At 43.6% G+C, this 26,340-nt stretch overlaps 2 protein-coding genes across 3 annotated transcripts in view; one reads left to right on the top strand and one right to left on the bottom strand.

Annotated features, from left to right (window-relative positions):
• Positions 1–2,858: 2,858 nt before the first annotated feature.
• Positions 2,859–14,537, bottom strand: Arpc4 (Actin-related protein 2/3 complex, subunit 4). Its single transcript, XM_075695596.1, has 5 exons — positions 14,386–14,537; positions 11,124–11,242; positions 4,525–4,732; positions 3,485–3,655; positions 2,859–2,976 (listed from the first exon to the last, which is right to left on the bottom strand). Exons 1-5 carry the CDS (start codon positions 14,386–14,388, stop codon positions 2,971–2,973), a joined length of 507 nt encoding a protein of 168 aa, XP_075551711.1. The 5' UTR covers positions 14,389–14,537; the 3' UTR covers positions 2,859–2,970.
• Positions 14,538–14,891: 354 nt separating this feature from the next.
• LOC142585090 (ubiquitin carboxyl-terminal hydrolase 15-like) overlaps positions 14,892–26,340 on the top strand; it is a 67,846-nt gene continuing 56,397 nt past the window's right edge. The window contains exons 1-5 of one of the 2 annotated variants that reach the window (XM_075695598.1): positions 14,892–15,064; positions 15,893–16,023; positions 24,020–24,186; positions 25,863–25,953; positions 26,069–26,214. In XM_075695598.1, coding sequence (XP_075551713.1) covers positions 14,970–15,064; positions 15,893–16,023; positions 24,020–24,186; positions 25,863–25,953; positions 26,069–26,214 — 630 coding nt within the window. In that variant the 5' untranslated portion in view covers positions 14,892–14,969. The remainder of the gene's footprint in view (positions 15,065–15,892; positions 16,024–24,019; positions 24,187–25,862; positions 25,954–26,068; positions 26,215–26,340) is intronic. The other variant, XM_075695597.1, reaches the window with a different exon arrangement.

The following is a 26,340-nucleotide window of genomic DNA, read 5'->3' on the forward strand; positions in this document are numbered from 1 at the left end:
CTTCGTTTGTCCCACATACTCTCTACAAGATAATGGAATGGTATAGACAACCTGCTTAGCACAAGTGATGTATCTGTTCACATGTTTGAAAGTGCATTTTCCCTTCATTTGCTTATCCTTCAGCAAGTTATCAACTAACGGGCATATGTGACCTGTCTTATGTTTCGCAGAAAAACGAACATCAATGCTGTATCTTGAACCAACAGTCTTAAGCTCATGCGCTAACTTGTGTACATACGGTACTACTGCGTTTTTTTTTCTTTTTTCTTCTAATTTTGTTTTAATACCTTAGTCATTTATGCTCTTGATGTTGCAAACCATACTTTCACTCAGATGAACTAATCGCTTCGGGGTAACCAACATCCATTAAACGATTTACCTGATCAGAAAAAGCAGCCTTCGACATATGAAAACACGACTTCTTTGATTGACATGATTTTAATCAAAGATTAATCTCAGGTCTAGAAACTGCAGTTGATGGTCCTTAGGGACTTCGAAAGTAAAATCAAGGCCCATGCCGTGCTGCCTGAATAACGTTAAAATTTCATCAACACCCTCGGCGTGAATGTTACTGGTAAAAAATATAACGATATCATCAATGTAGTGAAAAACCCTATTGGAAAGCTTAGCAAGGCGGCGCTCTAGTTGCCTATCAATATAACCTAGAAAAATGTCCCTAATGATAGGAGCTACGCACGAGCCAATACAGACCCCCTCTCCATAAAACAAAGGTAGACCTTCAGTAAAAGGAAAAGTTCAAGAAAGGCTTCTACTAAGATACTACAGTCATTGATGAAGGCTTCATCATTGTCATGCACAATGCAGTCTTTAACGCATTTCATAACCTGGGCATTTGGAAGGGAATAATATAAGTTTTCCACATCTATGCTGAAGGCACACCGAATATTCAACTAACTGTCTTCCAGGTACTTGCACACATTTTCCGAATTGGCTATCCGGAAAGGATCAACTATTGTTAAGCTCACAAGATGCCTCTGTAGGAATCGCGACACGCTTAACCGCCAGCTGTCCTTTTCAGAGACTATGGCCCATGGGAGAGAGTACGTGGGACAAACGAAGCGATATGTGAATGTTCGACTTCGTGAGCATGAGCTATCTGTTCAAGGGGTTGCGACACTTCATCTCCCGGAGCATTGCAAGTCGTGCGGTTGTCGCCCCGAATTAAAAAAAAAAGCTAGTGTCACTTTTAAACACGCAAGCCAATTGACAAGGAAAACCGTCAAGGCTCACGATATAAAGATTAGGGACAAAGCATGTATCAGCGAACCGTCTATCACTTTTCATGACAAGTAACTGCGTTACCTATGTCAATTTTGATTATGCGTCAGATTTTCACAGTTGTCTCGATGCATCTGTGTCTTGTGCATGTCATGGTTATCAACTGGCACCTATATATATAGGTGTTATACATATCTTCAATAAAATATCAGTTGAGAGCCAGCGCTGTGTCGTCGTTTTATACCTTCTTGTGTCCTTGTCTTGTATTGCACTGTAACGAACCTTACTATGGAGCCATTATTTATATGCGTGTCACACGGTGCACTCTTGATCGCGATCAAGCCCGATCCTGATCGAATTTTTCGGTCGCGATTGGCTCCTCTGCATCACTGTGGGAGGGAGTCAATCAAGGTCAACAATTTCAATCCTGATTGGGCTCGATCACAATTGAGGGCAGCTGTGCAACACTATTAGTCACCTGTGCACTTGTACTTGTAGTACTTTTAGTACTTGTAGTATTTGAAGGGGTTTGCAAAAAACATTGTAAGCAAAGGCACTGCTCGTGGTGTCTTATATACAGTGAGAAACAGGCCACATTCAGGAATGGCAATACATTTGGCAATACTACTTGCAGTGTGTGCCAGCCATGCCTACATGGTTCTACTGCTTTGGCCAAAGATGTTTTGCAGATGGCCATATTGCTTGTCAGCAGCCCTGTGAAGTGACGAAGTTGACTGAGGGGAAGAAAAATCATCCTCCAGGCTCGACTTCTTTCCCTTACCTTTGAGGCAATTTTTGGCTGGTTTCCTAGGAACTGCCTATATATAGTCACTGACCAATAATTCGGACTTGATGGGGACCATCAGAGAGTCCAAATAAGCAGGAGTCCAAAATACCGGATTCACCCGAAAATAAGAGACTTTATTCCACAAATGGCCAGAAAGAGTGTGCTGTATTCACAGACCATCGCTTACGAGGATACTTCCAATTTCCCGTGATTACTGCAAGATGCATCGTTCTTTACACAGTGCCAAGCACACTAGCTTATCACAGTGTGGATGCGCTGCTACCCATAGATGCATCTGGTGCTATAGCCGTGTGAAATAGTGCAAAAGTGAAAGCAACTTTGAAAGTGATCATCAAGGAATGCGGGCCAAGTTTGTGAACGTGCTGTTGCTTGCACATACGCTTGCCTTTAGCCTAATTGAAGAGCACGTCACTCTCTACTATTGTACTAGACCACATCTTGTAGTACCTAGAAAGGTGTTCCAAAGCCACTGACTGACAATTTACAGCATTCGTTTAAGTGCACTCTACACACATAGTGCCCTGCAGAGAGAAATTACAGACATTGCTTCCCCTAGAAATTAATGCACTTGTGAGAGTGGTCATTCAAGAATGGTGATAGTGTGTCAGGCTCAAAGGTGGAAAAGTACCACGTGTGCATGAATGCAACACATTTCTGACACTTTCTAGAAATTAAGCTTGCATAGTGACCAAGAGTGGCTAGGCAGTGGAAGACCATGTGGAACAGCCTTGAACAAATGCCAATATAGCACTGCAGCATGCAGTCTCAACAGGAATTCTAGCTTTGTGATGAAAGAAGCACCAAGGCTCAATATTATTAAAGAAAAATGTTTATTACAATAACATGATTCATATAGAATATTTATATAAATGTTCTTGTGTGTGTGGGAGAAAAACCATTGCCAGCAGCAGCAGATGACCTTGTCAAAACTGCAATGAGAAATGGTGCACTTTCAGCTCAACCGTACAAACAAGCATTCAAAAGTCTCCGATGAGCCACCATGTTTCAGTAGAGAAATACAAGCTTATTGAGCAATATCAAATCAGGTGATCTGTATTGCAGGAAGCACATAATCTATCACTGTATCTTGAGACCCTCTGTCAAATGCCACAGTTGAGTTTTTTGGGTGACTACAGTATGATCGAGAAATCCCTGTTGATTGCCGATGAACTGGAACAGGAATTTCATTTGTACTAGCGAAATAACTGCCGCAATTCCTAAGCTCTCTCTTATTACAGTTGTTTCAAGCATTCAAAAGCATAATGGTAAGAACTCCCGTCTTCAAAGGCATCTCCATTGAATATGATAAACTTTTGACATCTAAGCCTAGTCAGAAATGGGACAACCATGCACTCTTGTTATTTTTGCACAATAAAAAAAAACAAGTAAAAACATACAATGTGACTCTCATGATGCAGTGCAACACATTGTGCTCACCCGCTTAAGAAATTCTTCGGCACAAATACGTGCCCTTGCATTGAGTGACAGCTTCATTTCGCTGATCTCCTTGTCGATTTCCTCCATAAAGTGGATAACAAAGTCAACGAGCTTGTGCTTGTACATCTGCTCCGTATGGAAGTTTGTGATGAGGAACGAGATGTCGTAGCCCTGCAATGACAGTGTACATGTTGTGTCAGTGCTACTTCCATTTGTCCGCAACACACACGCAAAAAAGGAGAGTCTCTCATAGCAACACTGAAGTTAACACCCTTTTTGGCCTGACCTTCTGAACAAACAGTCAAACCCACTTGTAACAACAACTTTCAAGTACTGAGAAAATCCTACTGTCATAGCCAATAAACAGCAGAAGGGACAAACATACAAACATTTTAATTAGGCATAAAAGAAGCACAGGTGAACCCACTTATAACTTTACCGGTTTTAACAATATACTCAAATGAACAGTGAGCAACTGCCCCATTGTGAACCTTTGTGTGTGTTGAATGTTAATTAAACTGCCACATTATTGGCTATAAGAAAGCTGGCTACTAGCACTGCTTAATCCAATTATCCAAGCATTTAATCTTTCTTTAGCTTTCTTTGCACATACAAATAACACTTCAGCAAGAGCGCTGATGCATCGTGTCAAGACAGCACTTGTACATCTAGCTATGTAAGGAGTACAGTTGAACTTTGTTAAAGTAAGGTCGCAGCCAACACAAGACTGCGTTCATTATATCCAACACCAGTTATACTAAACTATTCTTTACATGCTGATATTGGCGAGAAAATCTTTAGATTTGCTTTGCCATATCTGTTAATTTGCTATTTGTGTGTTCACTATATTGAGGTCAGACTGTACTAGCATAACACTAGCCGAACTGTTGTTCCCATGAGTGGTCCGAAAGATGTGAAGCATACAAATCCCCTAAAGTAAAGAAGTAAGGCACCAGCAGGGTTTATGTGCCCTCCTTGCTAGCCAACCACATGGACTAGGTAGAACAAGCAGGCAGAAAGAGGCACGTCAGAACATTCACCTCAACGGGCTTGCGCCGCAGCACAATGAAGTTCTCGGCACGCATCATCATGAATCGCATGAACTTGTGGCAGAGGATGTGCTCGATGTCATCAGCCTGCTTGATGGCAATGCTGATGCGAAGCGAGTTGATCGAGCCCTCAATGAGCACCTTCTCCTTCTCGTTGCGGCTGATCACCACGGGTGTCAGCAGAAGCTCCTTGCTGCTCCTGCACGGTGCAACAACACGCGTTGAGAGACCCGAGTCTGCTGCACACTGAATGCAGCATGAGCAATGCAGTTTGTACCAGAATGGAAATGCCATGGGTAATGATATTTTTAAAGGCCCAGTCACCAGGCTACACCAGAAATATTGGCTTTACACTGAAAACTGCAAACTGCTGTCTAGGGATCATTTTACCGCAGCCATTTCTCAAACTGGTTTCTTTTTGAAGAAGAGGAGCAACACACACTGTTAAGCAAATGATGAGACATGCATCAGTATGGGGCCATATAGCCATTCATAGGCAAGGAATATTTGTAGGAACAGGTGCCAATCAGTTGTGATAGTAAAAGGAAAGATAACAAAAGCACTGATCAATGACATACAATTCCACCCTACACTATGGAACTTGATTCATGTACAAATTTGTAGAAGGCTGCTCAAATGAACACCTGATTGGGCCCTTACCAGACCTCACAGAAAATTTGTTATACACTGAAATTATTAATACTTACAGCGTGCACTACAAACACGGACCAAGAAGAGAGATGAAACGCTGACTCACGACTAAAAGTTTATTGCAGTTTATTGTAGTAATAATAATGCAGATGTAATGCCTCGCCCAGCCAGCTACTGTATACTCGAAAAGTCGTAAAGCGCCATCTAGAAGTTCTTTTACCACAACAAATTTTCCAATCAGTAAAGATATAGGAGAAACTGAAATGTTGTGGTGCAGTGCTGCCAGAGCATGAGCTCCACTGCTGACATAGACATACTCTTGCCACCACTAAAAGTCCACAAGTGACAATCCTTCCCTGCCCTCTCCCATACCAGAACTGAGAGGCTGCATCACATTTACGTCATGAGCCTTGACTTTTTTTTTTTTCTCTTCTTCTTTTGCTATGCTGTGCACTTGTAGAGGTAGTTTTGTGCGTGCTGCATTGGATGATGAATATATTCAAGTCATGACCGCGATTCATGCTGCAGGCACTCGGTGTGACATATATTTGCCGGGATGCAAGACATCCTCAGACTGCACAATCAAATAACGCCCGTGTTGTTTATGTGTTCTCTCCCACTGTCCCCATCTTTATTTGTGATAAATATGATATGCACAATATGTCATTTGAATTTTCAGTTTTTGTGATGTATATCAGTGTATTGTTGTGGACACAAGTGTCAGCATGTGATCTATGTGCCATACTTGTCTGCTCACAATATGCAGGTCTGATGAGGGGCCTTTTCATCATTAGCAGCACATTTATGTGCACTGCAGGACAAAGGCATCTTTCAGCCATATCCAATTACCCCTGCCTTGCACCGGCTGATCTCATCTTATGCCTGCGACTTTCCGCATTTCATCACACCACCAATTCTCTGTCATCTTCGTCTGTGCTTCCCTTCTCTCTTGGCATCTACTCTGTAAATCTAACAGATCGCCAGTTGTCTGCCCTATGCGTTACATGGCTGGCTGAGCTCCATTTTCTAATCTTAATGTCGACTAGAATATCAGCTGCCCCCAACTGCTTCCTATTTTGCTACACAACGCAATTCTCGAGGTAGCTTTGTGCATCCTGCATTGGATGATTTACTTGAAGTCACGACCGTGATTCATGACATTACAGGCACTCAGTGTGACACCTATCTGCCGGGAGCCAAAGCGTCCTAGGACTGCACAATATGTCATTTGAATTCTCAGTTGTCCTTGCGATGTACATCAGTCAACCATTGCGGACACAATTCCTGTCCAGGGCCCCTCACCAGGCCCCATAGCAAATTTTGGTTATATGTTGGAAGTTGTTACGTGTCCTCTAGGGAGCGTTCTGCCGCAAATATTTTTCAAATCAGCTCATTAATAGCCGAGATAGAAATATTTCAGTGTCGCAACAAATGATTTCAGGAGGCGAGCTTCACTGCAAAGAGAATTTCTCCACTTGCCCCGTCTAGCTTCTGCAAGCGAAATTCCTTCCCTACGTTCTCCCATACCGGACCTCGAGGATCGCATGACGTATACACCACGGGCCCCACCTTCATTTTTTTTTCTCCTCGCTTTTTTGCGGCACAGCACATTTCCACTGACGGCGTCACATGCGAGCTGTTGCGATTGTCTCGTTTCACAGCACACGATTTTGCGCCCTGTGCATGAGGACACCTGACTAGCGGTATGTCTGTGTGCTACACGAATACTGAGGCAGACACAAGTGGATTACAGAGCATAATCCGGCGCTGGAACACCATAGAAAATGGCAGTTTCGGTGTCTGCACACGTGACTGCACGATGTGGGAACAAGCAGACAAAACAGAAGTACATCTCTCTTGCTGTGGTGCGAAGTAAAACAAAAACATGCAGACATTCGGTTTGTGTGCTTTATTATTTCTCTAAGCTTTAATTCGTCTATTCTAACAACATATTACACAAATAACAGATGTTGGCTGGAATAATTATCGAAGTCACGTGTCACCATGAGCGACGTCGCAGCGCGAACACGTGTATTTAGACACACTAGCATGTTTATACGCCATCCTCCGGCTTGGAGCGTGGCAGCCGCTAGGAGAAGGGAAAACGGTGTTTAGTTTGAAATTTCAGATCTTTCCACGGTGCGCAGCAATGTAATACTTTACAGACAATCGTTATCGTGCATTGTATGCTCTGCGCTTGTAAGCTCAAAATGGCCAGACCTGGTGAGGGGCCCTTTAAAGTTATGCCAAACATATTTCATTCGATCGTTCACTGCATAGTCCTTAATTTCTTCTCAAGCTTCTTTGCTCGACTCCATATGTAAGTAGTCAAATTCCATGACTGCATACTTTTCTATGATAGCATTAAGTGCGTGACCTGGTAATGCAGACACTAAATATGAATGGCGCATACCGCAGTGTTAGTAAATGGCCCTTCTTACTGCAGTGAGGAGGAAAGCTGGCGAGCCAGAGACGCACCAGCTCACCATAATGTAGCAGATTTTGACAGTGTCTACTCGGGCATAGCTGTTCGTTTTACCGCAACAAGGACAACTACATTGCATTCTGGTGGGACCAGAGGCTTGACCTAGCAAGTTCCTAGAACTTTTGATATGTCAGAATAGCTGAGGCACTAAAAAATACAGTTAAACCTTAATATAACAAAGTAGGTTAAACCGGCAATTTCCTTCAATATATCGAAATTCCATTGTATTGAAATTCAACCTTTCATGCAATTAAGTACAGTCACCGATCGATTTTTCTTACACCGAAAGGGGCCGCAGAATTTTCCGAATTATCGGGCAATCGAAAAAAGCAAATTTAAATGAGAAAATTCATTTTGATAAATTTGGGAGTCGGCGACGAATGATACGGTTTTATGCCACATCGACGATATCTTCACATAGGCGGTACAAATTATGCAAAGCCAGCCACGCTTTCGCGTGCCCTCCATTCCCGCGATTTATAGTGTCGCCCGCACTGCCACGACGCTGTCGGGAGAAGTGCCGGCAGCAGGGAACGAATGCTTCGTCTGTCTGTCGCTCCGAGTCACCGAAACTCGAGATTACACAAGCTTCAATACTAAACGCGCGAGAAGAGAGCTTCCACGATGCCACACCGTCTTGGCACGCCCACTCTTTACACAAGTGGCAGATTAGTACCTCTAACATGCACGGCTGCGTATGCACTCAGCCGCGTTTACAGCCATGCAAAGCCACGGCCAAGATGCACACCAACCTACCCCTCCCCGCCGCTCATGCGCTCTCGATTGCATTGCCGCAAGCTCGCTCCTCTCCCCCTCTTTCCCTTTGCTCGCTCGCGCAGGGAGTGCGTGAAGCAACCATCTTTCTATCGCACCTTCGCACACTTTCACTCGCACCTAAAGCACAAAGTGCGTGGAACCAGGAAATGTGGAATGAAAGCTACTAACAAAACTGTGGAGGTCACCTCGCGAGTGCGACTACAACCGCGTGAGACTCTTTCGCGCGGTGTAGTCGCCGCGCATGCAGGAGCCTGGGGGGTGCAACAGGATCTTATCGCACTTGGACTTTATACAGAACATGATGTGGCTCCACTTCGGCAGTGCCTTTTGTCACGCAGTGCACAATTTGAGAGGTGCGTTTACAAGCAGCCTCTTGTGTAATTAATTCATTTGACTATCTGCGTCCATGGAAGTTTCCATTTATTGTCTCGGCATTTCTTTGCGACGGCAGTGAAATTTTGTTATATTGAAATCGCATACAAACACAATTCGTAATATTGAAGTTCTAAATACATGGTGTTCTATGGACAAAAGGTTATGAAAAGTTAAATACTTCGTTATATCGTGGATTTCGTTACATTGAACTTCGTTATAACGAGGTTTAACTGTACTTTAAATTCATGTGGTGTTGCACTAGTGCACCAGCACTGCAGTTCCAGTGTGATCAAAAATGAGAAGTTTGACTTTCTATTTTTTCTTCTCCTTTCAGTAAAAACTAAAGTTTTCCAATCAAAATTAATAAAAACTTTTGAAAAAGCACTTTGCCAGACAAACCTTACCAGTCTATATTAAGCAGTCTAGTAATTTAAGAATACTTCGTGTGTACGCTTGTCTTTCACTCGTCCCTTCCTTAGCAGTGTTCCCTGTGAATACGATGGCCAACCAAATTAGCTCGCAGAATCAGTCTCCAGTGCAGTCGAAACTGGTTTAATGTTCAGGATGTGTGAATCTTTGAAATTTTGAGTACGAATAACATAATTTGTGCTATTTTGTATGCCTTGAGTTTGAGAATTCACTATTTTAAGTTGGGCAATATTCATTTGTGTTCAAGTACTCGGTATGACAACACTTATCGGAGGCTACAGGGAGAAAGACAGGTGCACGTGGTGATTGTTCCAAATGATTCTGTGGCAGAGGCACTAGTTGCTGAACAAACACATCAAGTACACAACCTCCACTCAACAGGGTGTCTCACCTTAGGCAACTTACAAATTTGTTTTCTCAGTTTAGGCAAATCAATTCATTTGGACAGTATCACCATTTCCATCCCTTTAAGCAGTGCAGTGCAGTAGCATTACACTTTGCACCTTCAATAAACACAGCTCTCTAAGTGCATCTGTTGACTATGCTATTCCTATTTCATTACTCTGATTGTCATGGTGTGCCAGATACAACCGCTTTTCAGTCACTTTGCATTTACAAGCTCTTCAGTTGATAAGAGACACAGTTCTGCATGGCATTACGTGCATCAAATAATGTAAATGAGCCTTTTTTTTCCAAGCGGGCTGCATGCAACTTTTATATTTCAGTGTGTTTAGAAATGAGAAAACACATTTAATGTTCAATGCAGTATCCGAATGCCATTTTTCTAAGATACTCAAATTCGAGTACAAAATTTCGCTGTTCGAACATCCCTAATAGTGCTGTTCTTCAGTGTCCCTTTCATGCTGTCTGGTCACACCGCACCATTCTTCTGCCGCCCAAAGAAAAAAAAAAAAGGAGGTGGTAGGGCTTAACGTCCTGAAATTACCCAGTGTGTTACAAGAGATGCCATAGTGGAGAATCTGGATTTATTTTGACCACCTGGGGTTCTTTAAAAGGGTCCTGCAAAAATGTTCTACCTAATAGTAGAACGACATCACTATTAAATTAGGTCGCCTCGCGAATCTCCTACCACAAAAATTTGAATCCTTCAAGCACAAGCAAAATTAGGCGTGGTTATCAGACCAATCAGTGGGTTTCTAGACAGGGGAGACAGCAAGGGGGCACAAGGGAGCAATGCCCTGCTGGCCCCGCCCAAAGGTTGAATGCGAGACAGCTCGTGGCGGCACCCAGTAGTGGCCACAATATCTATGCTACAGTTTTCATCTTGGAGCCTATGCACAGCAGCAGACGCAACAACATGCATCCATTGTGTCTAAACCAGCAGTGCAAACATGAAATGGTTTTTGTGTCTTTTTGACATTGCAGACATATATATTTTTTATTTATTTAACTTAAATGAGCAATAACTGTATTACTGAGAATGTCCCAGCAATGACACTGCATGACGACATTGTGGAAGTGAGAGCAAAAGCTTTTTTTTTTTTCCACTGTTACGTGAGAATGTAAATTCCCTGCTGCATGCAGTGCAATAATATTTCACATGTTCAGGGGAGCCTCGTTAACAGATTCGTGACATTTTTGTTATGTTCAAAGAGTGTTCCAGGGCACCTGTGCACCCAAAGCACGATACACAGGCATTTTTGCATTTCGCCCCCATTGAAATACCGCTGCAGTGTCCGGGTATCGAACCCACACCCTCATGCTCGACAATGCAATTACATAGCCACAGAACACCTTGGCGGGTTTCACACAGTTCTCGAACGCCTTCCACGTGTCACTGAACCTTTCCACAAGTGGAAGCCGGGCAATGTCACGCAACACCAAAAACGCAAACACATCAGAGTGCCTTTACCTCACTTCGACTTCAGGCTTGTTGTGCCTTTCCACGACCTGGGAGGAGAAGTCCTTTAAACACATGGCTGCATTCAAGGTGTGCCTCACAGCTGTGAGGTACGGCCGCAGCGTGGACGACTGGAATGCAGACAAAAAACTTGTGAGAGCCCCTCACAGTGACACACTGTTCATTCTCCGCACAGAGATTATACAGCGCTAAGGGCAACGTCACGAGACACCCCCATAGATCAGTACACTCACTCATGCTCGGACTGATTTCGCAGTTGTGAGTGAGAGTACGAGTGACAAAGGCTGAGAGAGAGTATGACTGTGAGCAAGTGCCGGCAAATGCAAATCTCGGTGTGTGTGAGTGGACGCAAGCATGAACATGAGTGAGAGCTATTCAGTATGCTGAAAAGCATATTGGAGAGCAACTGTGAGTGAGTGTCCACTATCCTGACAATGTATGGACACCCCTGATGGTAACTACTTAAATGGGCCCTGAACCACCCTTTGGGCTTGGTGAAATAACATAGTCCGTGGGTAGCATAGGCTGCTGCGAATATTTCAGCCAAGCTTTACTGTCGTATGTGGTGCGTGGAGCTTGCAAGCGGATTGAGCAGTTACGTTTGTCTCAAACGCTCTCTTTTCAACAGAAGGCCCTGTCCTCACTCTCTTCTAGAACTATTTCGTCATCGAATGCACTACTTCGTCATCCCCTTAGATAGCCGCTATTGGCCGATAGCTGACATCAAGCTGTGGTTGGCTACATGGCATAGATACCGCGGCAGCCGCTAGTCTACTGGTTAGGCGCACTGCGACTCGCTGAGGACAAATACATTTGGCTTATGTTTAGCGCATCGTAGGCACCAAAGGCGGAAGTTGTGGCACCTACATTAACATCCAAGATGAAATTTGAACGACACACCACGGTGACATTTAGAAGGCAGAGTATTGTGGGCATGCCCCACTGCGCCGTAGCCTTCACAGTGCAATGCATTGAAGAATGAACGGGAGCACAGTGAAGGCCATGTTTGATTGCCAATAACTCTGCTTCTGCTGAACACATTGAAGTACTTTTTGCAACAAATTAGCTCTGAAATAGCCTGTTTTCACTTCAAATGCCTTTCTCCACTTCAATGAAAGGTGGTTCAGGGCCCCTTCAATCAAAGGAGTATGGACGTGACATTTCTGATGTCATTTTTTGTGCTAAAGGTTCGAGCCTTCTAAAGTCTAGAAGAAACGCTGGCAAGCTTTGGAGTGCCCCAAATAATTTACTATAATACTTGCTTCATTGAACCATTTTCTGTACCAACCAGGTGGATGCATCATGATGCACTGGCTCACTTCGTTCCCGAAATCACTGTGGTTGCTGCATGCGAACGTAGCAAGAACAAACAAGCACAACACTCTTGTTTGTTTGTTTTTTGTTTTTTTTTAGTGAGCAATGTCACCATACCTAGCCTTAGTGCTACAAGTCAGCAAATTTCTCTGTGTCGTTGCACCTGGTGTCAACAAATGTTGACACCAGGTGCAGCATCTGAAGACCAACTTTAGTCTTGAAATGAAGTATTAAAGGTGTTTTCTAAACTTCACACTTGCTATATGTTATCCTCATATGCATGAGAAACATGTGGCAGAGTTCCTGCAACTTCAAAATATGTGCTTCTGTACTCTACCTCTACAAATGTCCACCATGGACTCTGAATGGTAGCTACATATGTGGAGCAGAGACAGGGTTCACACAGTGTGCCAAACTGGTCCCACTGCTGAAACATGCATGGAATGTTGACAGCAAGTAGGCTTGTTGGTAAGCAGCCACTATGTGTGCCATAGGCCACCCCAGACACGACATCTGTTGTAAGTACAACACAAATGTACTCAGGTTCTTTTCCTGTATGCCTCTTATTAGCCTGAATTTTTATACTCCTACTGCAAGAATATGTGCACACACACATGAACAAGTGGTGCAGAGCTTTGCCATTGATACTATACATAAAATTACCAATGGAATGCATGCCGTTAGTAACAACTGCAGAACTGTCAGTTGTTCGGCACTTAGTGCACATTGAACTAAACGAATTTACATGCAAAACCATCAGTGTGTGTACAAGTGCACTGGGAAATAAATGTGCAGCACACTGGTGCATTGCATCGAAGGCAAACAGTTCTACATGTGTAGTTCAGTCTGTGAAAGAAATGAACTGATTGCTAGCTCCTTTGTGAAACTTTGGTCTGCTTGCCTTCGCTTAAGAAGACGAAAGTATGAAGATCGTTGGTACGCAATAAAAAAAAAAGAAGAAGTAAGCACTGTCATGTGAAAATTGAAAGCTTCTGTGGTTTAGTTTTAAATTTCCAATTGAATATTATGCTTGTAGCATACTGTAAGGTTTGCTAGGGCACCCCTCTTCCTGCTTTACGAAGGTGACAGAAATGTCCGTATTGTTCTGTTTCGTGCACGGCAGCACTTCTCATAATGAAACAAAAATTAAAAAATCGGGGCTAAAGCATGCTAAAAACACCCAGGCGCACTAGCGTGGGCTGCGTAGATGTAATAAAACACGAAGAACATTCTTGGTCGGAAGTCAAACCCAAAGCAGCGCAACTTTCTAAAAAGTCGAAGCAGAGCGGGAACAAGCTGCAATTAAATACAGTACTACACGCAGCGTGCCACAGCTAGTCGCTTTGTTACGGCCATCGAGGTAACAAATGCAGCGCACAGATAGGTAGACAAAAAGTAATACAACGCCGGACGCTGTGTTTACAGATTTGACTCAACGCAACATGTCCCGTACAGAAGCCTTAAGGCTGCCTGCAAACGACCATTCTTTCTGAACAAAACGTTTGAGTCAATCGTGCTTGCGACCCCCGTCTTCTAATGCGCCAAGTCACTTCGACAAGGAGCTTCAATCGACTTATTATTCACACATGAGCGATCAGCTAGCACTCCGAAAGCGAAGGACGGCTTCGGGTCGGTTGGCTCACCGCGCGAATTTAACGCTCAACGAGCTCACAAACAGTCTAGTTACAGCGAATTCGTTGAAATACGTGCAATACGTAAAACTCGTGGCATCTGTTGTGCGAGACGGAACAGAAAATGCTAAGCTTTTTCTTTCAAAGTGACAACGCCTATGCTCCCCTCAATGCAGCCATTGCATAGGACAGGCCAAGTGAAGGTAACGATAAGTGTTTCGGTATCCGTTTCACACTCAAAAAACATACAGCGAGAGCAATGCTGTCAAATGAAATGACGCCACACTAGGTTCGAAACTCGAACTCACCATGATTGAGTGTTTTTCACCGGAGTTTCAATATCAATATCGGCCGGACATGACAAATGCAGCCCACCCACAACCGGCGCAAATGGGTCAAAAGCTAGTAAGGCTTTGCCTTTTCATACATAAAAAGGGTGCAACGCGTTTGGTCAAGTAGTGCGCCACTATACAAAAACTAAAAAAAAAATTTTAGTTTAGCTATGAATAGCTCTCATTCATTATTATGTTAAAAAACAAAGTGAAAGGTAATAATAAAAAAATGTGTATTTGTCAAGCTAATTGTATATTTTAAAAAGTAGCTTTTCGTCATGCTTATGGTACTTTAGCTTAAATGCATACTTATCAAAACATATTTACTTAAAACACTTTAAAAATACTTTACTTACAAAGATTGCGGCTAACTACATTTTTAATTGTGCAAACAAACAAACAAAATATTTTGTGACGTAACAACATTGTGCGTAAACGTCACACAAACGTTACCAATTTATTGATGGAGGTTGCAAAAGTAGTCACTCGCGAGAACACGTCTGCGCGAGCTCACCGCAAGAATAGTTACGTCACATCGGCCCCAGCTTCTTCGTTCCAAAATGGCGGAAGGTGGTCCCCCTGCTCCCGATTTGGAGACTCAGCGTACTGAGATAACAAATTTCTTCAAGAAACCATTGAAGAAGGACGACCTGTGGTAAGCACGCAAAGAGCCCGGCCGCCGTTGCGTGCATTCCGTGGCCGACGGGACCCGGGGAACTGCCGGGAAAGTGCGTCGTGCCTTGTCCCTTCGGCTAACGTACCGGTGAATGAGCGTCTATGAGGGACAGAGAGGCAGCGCTTCGGCGCGCCGTTCTCCACGCAAACGGGACCCGATTCGAAGAGTCCGAGTTCCACGTCTCTGTGGTGAGCTCGTCCGAGCTGTTTGTGCCAACTTTCGGCGCACGAGGTTACCGCCCAAGGTCGCCGGTTGCTCGCCAGCTGAAAAAGAAATCCTCTGGCGTCTATTTGGCACTTGGCAATTATTACGCAGCGCGACTTCGCATTGGTGCGAATCCAAGCCGCGGCTCCCGCCTGTGAAACCCGAAAGTCATTTCGTATTTCGTCATTTCGAGGGGACCCGGTGTCGTGCCTCTGGCGTGCGTCGGTGACCGATGATTTGTGAACTCCGAGGTGGCTCCTGTGGACTCCGTGCACTCCGCGAGGCGCGCGCGGACTCGCTGCCCATTAGCCTTATTTGGCAGTTTTACGACATTTTCTTTTGTAAACCGACGCGCAGCAAAACGACATGCGCGCACATTCGTAACTGCAGTCGGAAGCGACGGGTGGTAGTAGATTGTGCGTCCACTCCATGGTCGTCGCAACACGAGTTCCGGATTGAGCGCGCTTCCCCGACGGAACCGCTCCGAGCTGCGGCGGGCGTATATTTTTATTAGCTTACTGGCTGTTTGCGCGTGCCATACGAGTGCCTGGCACCGTTTGATACACGGATAACGCCACGAAATAACCGTCTACCCATTTGCAGGTACATGGTTGACAAGAAGTGGTTCAACCAGTGGAAGAGGTATGTCGGCTACGACTCGTGGGAGACGTCCAACGACATCGGGGAACAGACCACGCACCCTGGGCCGATTGACAATTCGCCGCTGCTTAAAGGTCAGTACCACAGCTCGCTGTTTTCTTTGCGCGGCTGTGATCGAAAGCGGCGTCGTGACATATGAATCGGGGGCTCTTAACGATGTCACGGAATGTGCTGCGTGAGTCATTGCGGATTGCACGACAGAGGAAGTTGCGAGGTTGATACGCTGGTGCTTGCTTGATGCTTGAGCCTTTCACTCGCGGGGGCAGCTGCGTTATCGCGCAGTTTTCACGTACGGGCACGCAGTGTGACGCAGCATTGTCACCTTTTATTAGTGTATCGTCTTTGTTCAACAGGATGCTGTATATAGAATACGCAGTTGTTACTAGGCACTATTAGAAGGTACCTTTGTGTAGACAAATTCGTGCGAACAAAGGTTATCTATTACTAATAGGTTATGTATGAAATTAATATTTGCCTGTTGTTTATTTGGTCACAGCAGTAAGAACATGAAACACAGCTACCAGGAGTCTTGTTGATACACAGATAAGACAAATGAAAATTCGTCTAGGTAGGCATAATAAAAGAACATGTGTTGCAGATAGAAGTTATCAAAGCCCTGCAATAAGTTCTAGGCATGCGTCAGCAGCTGAGAAAGACATCAATGCTGATGAAATTCTTCCTGTCCGTTCATTGTTTACTTGTGGCAGCTACGTCAATCTTAATTTTTATGCGAGAGAGAAGCTTTGGTGTGCACTGGGTATATTATTAGTGGGACTTTGTGTTGTAAATGCCCTTGTCCAATGTCTGTTATCTGTTGCTGTGAATGAGTTCTGAGGTTTTAAATGCCAAAACTACAATTTGATTATGAGGCACACATTAGTGGGAGACTCTGGATTAATTTTGACCATCTTTCGTGCCCCCAACGCACGGAGACACTGGCATTTTTGCATTTCGCCCCCCATCAAAATTCGGCCGCCTTGGTCGTGATTTGATCCTGCAACCTCGTGCTTAGCAGTTATCCGTTGCAACACATTGGTACATTGCCTCTCAAAACCACAGCTATTGTGAGTGCTTGAAATGGAAGTTTTGGAGGCTCTGCTAGAGGTCTCTGCCTTCAGTTGTAAATGAGAGCAGTATGTCGGCGAGTAGCAACAAGGTCAATACCAAAGCAATGAAAGGGGCTAGTTGGCGCTTGTTGATGGCCATGTCACACTAAGTTTTACATTGGCAAAAAGTTGCAAAGGGAACAAGGACGTAGACGGACGTGTTCTCATCTACGTCCTTGTTTCCTTCTTTGTACTTTTTTGCCAGTGTAAAACTCGGCGCAACATAATGATGAACGAGCACCAACTAGCCCGTTTCGTGAAGATCAGCGGCAGTTGCACAGCACTGGTCCTGCCTGTCCATGTTATATGTTTTCATTACCACATATTCATTAGTGTGTCTGTTCTGCGCTGTTTCAAGAAACAAAGTGCATGTGCTCATGCCTGTGTTTATAGGTAGGCCTGGTGGCATATTTTATTTAGTGCATATGTCAGTTCATGGCAGTTTTCAAACACTTCCTTCATTAGTCAGTGACTTGCTGCCTTCTATTGTTGCAGCTTGTTGGTTTGGGCAATGTGTCTCTGTAAACATGGCTTATTGGATACTGTCAATCCCATTCTCATAGTCATTACGGGGAGGATAATATTTAAAAAAAACCAGTACATAAGTGGTAGCATGTCACAACTGCCGATATTGTCACTGCTGGCATTACATGGCGTCGCACCTTGCATTGTGCATGAACCCTACTGAAAGGTGCTTATGGCAAGCACGTTGAGCTAGACTGCTAACTTCCAGCCTTATAGCTCGTTGGCGTTCGTTTTTCAGGAAATCAATGTATAGTTTCATTGGCATGAAGCTGACAACAAATATGCACCACTAACTGTTCAATAAAAGGAAGGTGTCGGAACAGAGAATATTTTCGCACACATGCTGTACAAAGACAATCCAGTCTACCATGAAATTTTTCTTTACTTCATTATTAAACGTTTCTGTTGACGAAGCCTGCAGAAAAATAGGCTTATTGATAGGCCCGCTTGACAATATTCTAGAGCATGTACAATACAAAAATAATCCAATCATTACATTTTTTTTTCCCTTTTCCTTTATCATCAGGCGTATAGATTGATGAAGTCTGCAGAGATAGGCTTTGTTTGTTTGTGTGCCTGATGATAAAGGAAGAGAGAAAAAAAGCCAGAATGATTGAAGACTCTTCGTATTGCACATGATGAAATGTCACAGTTGATAATGGTGCTTGTGTGAGTCCCATTATCAGTGGGTTGACTGCTTCATGCTGTTGACAAGGATGTACAATAAACTGTGACAACTTGCCCGGCAACAAGTTCTTTCAAGGTAATAGCATAGGAAACTGCGATTAAAAAGCGCTGTTTCTTTTTCTCAACTTCTCTAAGTCAACGTGTGGTCCTGTTGCCACCACGAGATTGTCATTATTTTTACAAACTTGTGCCATTCCTTTTCATGAAAAGTCAGCATAAGCTAACTTTTGTAACTGCAGTTTAAATCTTTTTTTTTTATTTATTTAGCAGTTGCCTACCATGAGGTTGTTACTGGGGCAGTCCATACTCAAATGTACTCCACTATGGGTGAAAGGTTCTTCAAACAAAACGTTTTAACGTCTTGCCCATGTGGGCCACTTCATCAGGACACAGAAAAAAAAGGTAGTTCATGTGTACCAGGCAGGAACTGAAGTCAGACTCAAGCTGAAGTCACACTTCTGTGCTTGCCATTGTGAACTATCCCAGCTCATAGGAGCTAACATAGTTTCGTTTAGAAAGAACTTAGGTTGAGAAGTGTAAAAAGAAACACATTTTTATCCACACAGTACCACCCCTGTTTTTTTGTGAAGCTGGCAGAAATGTTAAGGGATGAGGCTTAGTGTGACTGTTGTATGCATCTTAGCAATATTATGCTTCGAAGATTTTTTTTTTTTTTTTGCCATTGGCCAACTGTAACTGCAGACCATGTAATGAATCACCTGTGATGTCTTATGTTTCAGCAAAACTGTGTGTTATAAGTTGTTTATCCAAGGAACAGTATATGCGTTATGAAAATCACGGGTAGTAATTAGTATGTGGTGAAAACAGCACAAAGGGTGATGAAGCACAAAATCAGTTTCCTCTCTTTTGTTGCCTTTCATCCTGTTTTCATCACACATCAACTTAAGCAACTGTCACTTGCCCCACTATGCCTGGAAAGCATGCGTGGTGCTTTTTCTTTTCTTCTGTTTTGTGAGCTTGGAGAGCACTCTACACTTGACACCGTGGAACGTTCATGCCATGATCAAGTGATGCCTTCAACAGCAAAATGCCGGAAACAGTATCCACATTTCATTGTTTGAAGTGAATTTCGTTTACCTTTTTTGTTTTTTTGGATGTCGCTTTTAGCGACTCAAAGCTTTGTCAAAACAGCAGGATAGGGTTTTCTTGCAAATATTTTTGCTAAATTTTATTCATATCAGCCAGTATTTGTTTTTCTGCCTCACAAATGGAGCTCTTGTCATATCCCGACTGTAACCAGCAAGTGGGGCCATGTGCTGAGATTAGATAATGTTTCCCTTCAGTACCTGTTGGCAGGGCACCTCTCGCTCAAGTGCAGGTACCATATGCTCTTGTGGTGTTCTTGCATCGGGAATTTCCATACCTATCGCAGTAGCTTAGCATTGCGCTGCTGAGCTTGAAGTCGCACGTTTGATCCCGGCCACGGCAAACCACGTTTCATTGGGTACGAAATGCTAGAACACTCGTGTTGTTAGATTTAGGTGCACGTAATATTCCCCTGTTCCAGTCCATGACAGGACTGGAACAGGGGAAAAAGGCGCAACACACAGCATCTACAGTCAACCACAAAATTTTACGGAACACGAGATGTGAGAAAAAGCTTAATATCTGCGCAGCCTCAGCCTACTATTCGCATTTTCAGCCTTTACCAGTATATGTGAACAACACTGTGATGTTAGGTTTTACTGGCTGCTGTTACAAGCAGCTCGGAAATCAGACATTTTCTGAGATGCCGTGGTCTGTAAACTTTTGTCGTTGACGGTACTAGCAACATAATTTTTAGTGGTAGAATGAAGAACACTTGAAATTTCTAGATGGTCGCAGTAGAAACTATCAATGAGGGCTGGCAATTGCACATGTAACGAATAACTGCATCCTTCAAATGGGCACCAGTGCAATAGAAGCCAAAGCTGCAATGCAGTTTATCGCAAATTATGTCATATATATAGTACTCATTCTTTAAAAAAATAATTCAGCTAGCACAATATGTTGATGCCTCCTTCTTATGTGTCTGTCCTGTCATGCTGCTGCAATGCTACACACACCGTATTTATTCAAATATAGGTTGACCTTTTCTTTTTTCCAATATCTTACTCAAAATAAGCTATCGCCCTACATTCATGGCCTAGGAATCTCTGCCTATATTCTGGAACAAAGCTAGCAAAAGGGCCGGCCTAACAGAGTTCCTCAATTGCGCACACCATAAAGCCAGTCTGGATAACCTCCAGACTGGCTTTAAGAAATGCTGCTCACCCAGTGCACTAGATGGCACAGAGCATGACGTCATTTGCGGAGGAATCCTGCAGCGTATCTGATGAGGTCAATTTCTCCGGCAGTTCAGGCATTGGCAATGACTAGTGAGATTTAGTAGCCTATGTCACATTGTGTGTCATGTTCAAAGTATTACATTTCTCTAAAGAAAAAAAGTCGACCTATTCTTGAATGATATCTTTTTATTTCTCACTGAGTTCAATATACAGAGGCCAACCTATATTTGTGTTCGACCTATTTGCTAGTAAATACCATAATGGCAATAATATTGCAACTTTTCTCAGCAATGTTTGAACTGTTAGAATTACAGAAATGTGTGTGTGCTCCTGTCCACTGTATTTTTCTGATGTGGGGATAGACTGAAGAATAAACTTTGCTACTTTTCAAGGCCTGAATCATTAACATGTGTCTGTAGCATTGCGCACTTAATGGCATTGGCTGTTGGGGCATGACACACATGTGCAAGCAGTTCTAGCAGTTTTAGGTGTGAGCACCTGAATTAAATTTTTATCGCACATTCGCCTGAGCCACTTGCACCTCCTGCAAAAACTATATAAATACATAACTCTCATTCGCATGTGACGGCATGACTGAGACTTTGTAGTATCAGGGTCGTTTGATACTTTTCTTCTGGCCATGGAACTCCTATCTAACTTCTGTGTAATACTCCAGTTGAAGACTATGTGTATAACACTACAGGAAAGTTTCATATAGGGCCCGTAGTGGTTGTGGTGCCGGCACATTGGAGCGAACACCGTAGGCGTTTTGCATACACAGTATTAAAATGATGTTGGCTGATGTTGGCCAGAATTATACATTTGGCTGGAAATATGTTTACATGTGTGAAAAACATTTTGATGCCGAAAATGTTATTTGTGCAGGCATGTGCACCGAAATGTGTTGTTGCAATGTGAGTGATCCAAGCACAAAGCAGAGGCCATTCTGATAATTTTAGAGGCCTTCTGGGTTACTTGTTTGAGCTGAAAGAACAGCCTCATCCAGTGACACAGTATCATCCACTAACACAATAGCTGTGGGCAGTTGGTGTCTCATAAGTGCTTTATGATGGCAACCATTCTGCCCTTTCATTAAGAAAACACTCTTGCAAGAAGTGTAGGTTGCACAGATCAGAATTTCTACTCAAGCAGATTATAAAATTAATTTTTCTGCTGCACGTGATGTGACAACTCAAGAAGTTTAGTCAGCTAAAGTTTTTATGGTAGCTGGCAGCTTCATCTGATTTTCTGCCACCACTAGGGCGGCTTCTCATGACCATATTTTAGGACCGTAGACACCATCAATAAATTCATGCACAAAATAATTGATGCGACTGAAAGTTATAGCCCTATTTTAGTGCGTTAAGCACCATCAATAAATTAATGTGCAGAATTCATTGTTCTGACTGAAAGCAAGAATTTTTATAAGCCATGCATACACCGCTTACGATGGGCATCTGCACTTTACATGCTGCAACTTGTGTAAAGGTGACTCAAAGTGTAGGTTACTTGGCATTGACACTTATGGGAGGTTGGTAACATGCTGTAATAAATGGACACTTAGGAGGAAGGACGCAACAAACAGTTATTGCTAAACAGGGTTGACTGGTAGTTTTTATGCAAGCAATGCCACTTGGTGGGTGAAGTCCATCACCTAATGTTGTGCTGTATAATTTAAGCACAAACACATCACATGCTGAATTATTTTGCCTAGAGTTCTCAATGCATGTGTAGTCTGCAAACATGTTAAAATAAGTGCAGGAGAAGTGGCTTCCCTGGTGCAGAATTTGTGTAAACACACCCTTAGCCATCCCGGTGTGGCAGATTGATGCCCATCTACTTATGTCATTGTCTCTCATTGCACCTTCTGTCCCTATGTGAAACTTTCAAGGAAGTCTCCTGACAAGATGAAAACTTTTAAAGAACCCTGATTTTAGTATTTTCCAAGTTTTCTGATTGTGACAGATTTCTTTGGGGAGCAGCACCTAACAGATCGTGGTGTGCCAGGTGGTTCGCGTGAGCTTTGATGAAATCAAACCATTTTACCATGGTTGACTGTGGCTTCCTCATCGTGCAGTCGCCATTGAAAAGTTTACTAGCAGAATCCAGGAAATAGCTGACTACTTCTACAGCCTAGGCAGGCAAAAACCAGGGTGCCTGGGCACACAACAGGCTGTATTTAGATGCCCAACCTGTACTAGCATATTTGTGCTCCTGAATTAGTTGTAAAGTTTGCATATTACGGTGTATTCTAAGATTTAGAAATATTGTCACGTTTTGAAAAGAAGAGCTTCTGTCCGTGAAAGTGTTCTAAGTTATTCAAGGATGGAGCTAGCAAGATTGAAAAAAAAATGTATGCGATGAAGAAATCGCGATTGTACCTGTGCCACCTTTTGTGGCAATGCAAGGTGGCACACAAAAGGCTACTTACTTTAAGCAACTATATTCAGACAACTTTCTTAAGCAGGCTATAAATCATTTAGAGCAAGGTTGTTGAAGTCACTCTGATTAAAAACACTGCGTTGCTTCTAAGTCTCTGCTGTGCCTAGCTTTCTGCTCCTTGTATGCTGCATCCCAACATAAAATGTCATAAATAAAGTGCACCTGTATCCGATAAAAAGGTCTCCACTCGGAGCAAACAAACGCATGCTGCTCCCTCCCCTTCCTGGCCCTCACCCCCCCCTCTTAGTCATGTCTGTATTTTTACGCTTGGCAGGTGTATTGCCTAATCGAGTTCACAGGTTGGCAGATATGTTGTACAATTTTACTGGGTACGATCGCAAGCTGCTGAGAAATTCATTTTTTATACATCCCTGCAGTCTAACTTGTTGGCACCAACTGCACATGGTGGGTCGCTGTGTAATGGGAACACCTGATTTGTATCCTCACTCCTAGTTAATAAGAGTTATCCCGTATCGCTTTCTGAAAAGGTGTCAAAAAGGTGTCTGCTAGTTTTACTCCAAGTTGTACTTCTGCAGTAATCATATGAATCTTGATTTCAAGAGTCTCTGATTGGGTAATTTGTACATGTCATTTAGAACAAAAACAATCACTAACAGGAGTTCAGAATTATTGTTTCTTTCTATGTGGACATCTGTTCATCAGCTCGATTTTGCGAATGCTGAGTGACGGATGCTGGCAATACGGTTTTTGGTGGACTTGAGTGCTTCACAAATTCTAACACTAGGGATAAGAGGCAGGTATAAAAGATCCTGCCAGAGATCCACCAGCTATCTCTGTCAACATTTTTGGAGGAGATTTATTAGAGAAGTACGGCCTTATGAATTCATACAACGCTCTACTGAATGTAACCATTAGTGTTTCCTTCTGTATTTCTTCTGTCCCTTGCGTCGTCCAATGTTTCTGCAACCAGAAGTACTGAATTGCCGTGGAACACCCTTGTTCTACAGTCAGGAGCATGATTGCTGAGCAGACTGCCTGGGATTGTTCTTACACTTTTGCAGAGGACAACAGTGGGGAAACCAAGGACCACTTGATCGATGACCTGGACTTCCTGCTGCTCCCACAGGAGGCATGGGACAAGATGGTCGCCTGGTATGGCCTCATGCCCGACCAGTCGCCCCTCCCGCGCAAGGTCATCGAGATTGGCCTGTTCGTCAAGAACTGCAAGGTATGACTTGCGCAAACTCTCCTGTGGGCCCTCATTCTTCTATTTGCTTAGAGACCACCCAGGTGCAAACCACGTTTTCTCGCAATGATGCAAGGTGCACACTGGACAAATGCTAATCTTTAGTGCCTTTCCTGCTTGCTTTGTATCTGCCCTGCCTGTTTTTATTATTAACAAGTTACCAATTGCAACACCTTAAAACAAACTAGCTTGGATTTTGTGTGCACTACATACATGCTTGTTCTCGTAGGTGAGTAAGCTGTAGCGTTGCACTTCTGAGAACGAGCTTCTTGGCTCAATTGTTCGTTGTGCTGGGCGCATTAAGCTGCAGCTGGAATATAGTGAGGAGCTTGGGTTCACAGGGCTTTTTATCTCATTGCCTGCACATTTAGAAAAAAGAAGGCATATTAGGTAAACATTTTGAGTGCTACAGTGTCCATCATTCACTTTAGCACGCAGAACATAAAAACTGGTCATTGAGTGGTGGTCTCTTTAAACTTGATACAGTTGAACCTCGCAATGACAAAATCTGCGGTGAACACGAAAAAATTCGCTCTCATGAGAATTTCGTTGCTGCAGAATGAGACAGCACAGATAGGTAATGTGTCGCAGAAGAAAACATTACTGTCAAAATTTTGTTAGCACACCTTGGCAAGCTTGATCGAAGATATAGAACTGCATGCATCGATCAGCAGTGGCAGCACTGCCGTGGAGCAGTATTCTCGGTCAACTGCATTCGGAGATACGATCACATTTGTGAGATTTTGCATAACATGGCACCGAATGCAGAGCAACAGTGCCTCATGCATGCAGCAGCATTTTTCCAGCGCACTGACGCATCTGGTGCCAAGCACGACAATGATCGTATCTCGTATACCGAAAGGCGATCGATCACGATTACAGCCCCTCAGCGTAAACCTACGTCTGGTGCCAAATCTGCACGCGATGCCTGTTTGGTGGCACCAAAGCGCCAGCATTCTTGAAGCAAGAGATGCGTATTCCCGGACGATTGTTCAGTGACAGTCATCTCGGGCGCCATAAGCAATTCCACTTCGGTGGGACACGGATTTCTTTGTTTTGGCTACATTTTTCTTACCGAGGTGCACACTATGCACTGCACTAGGTGTGCAAGAATCGCCATCGCATGTTGATATCAACATGCTTGTTGCTTCAAATGGGCTATCGGCAAACAAAATGCCAGCCATGACGTATTTCCAGTGCATGTGATCACTTTCGGCCTATTGGTACGTGATTGTTTTTAGAAACAAAAATGGCGGCGCCTATGCAAGTGTAATGTGGCAGTATTTTACACAATTTTAGTGCAAAGCAATCGCATTTGAGCCCATTTTGGGCCTTCTAGCCTTGTGCAAGTAGGTAATATGCGGGGCTAGGTTTCGGCAAATTTCATTGATGCAAGATTATAGTACAGCGACATTTCATTGTCGAGAGGTACGAAATGCATTGAATCCTATGGTCTTTCGCCGGGGATACGAAAATATTTCTTTGTGAGAGTTTCGTTCTCGCGGGATTTTGTTATCGCAGGTTTCGACTGTAGTTAAAGGAAATTCGCATGCATAATTGGGGTGCAGCAATGGCTTCTGCTTGATTTTAAGTTTATCTCCTGCTGTAAAAGTTTAAGGTCTTCTCTGAATTTACTCGAATCTTCTCTCTTACTGCAGGTGGAGGTGTATCCAGTGGAATTCAAATTGTGCACAAATTCGAACATGGATCAGTTCGTCACGCGAAGGTTCAGCAAGGTCGACACCATAGGTGTGTGTGTAATCATTGCTGTTTATTGATGTTGATTGGTATTTCTCATGATGTCATCTCTGAGCTCTCCAAGCTTTGAATTTTGTGTCTGGGCTGACTGCGTGTGCGTACACAGCCCAGGTGGAGAAGGACATGCGCACCATCTTCAAAGTGCCGCCTGAGAAGGAGACGAGGCTCTGGAGCCGCTGCAGCAGCAACACATACGAGCACTTGCCCGATCGGGCACGCACAATCCAGGACATAGGGCTGTACCCTGGCCAGGTAAGTACGAAGCAAGGGTGCCCACCTGTGACTTCTGGTTCCTTTTTCAATGCGATGACATTATGCTGATCGTTCGAGGGTGCTCAGCATTCTGGGTTACCATGGAAAACAGCTGGGAAAGAGGGG

Source organism: Dermacentor variabilis, chromosome 6 (genome assembly GCF_050947875.1).
Source record: "Dermacentor variabilis isolate Ectoservices chromosome 6, ASM5094787v1, whole genome shotgun sequence".
NCBI classification, from domain to species: Eukaryota; Metazoa; Arthropoda; class Arachnida; order Ixodida; family Ixodidae; genus Dermacentor; species Dermacentor variabilis.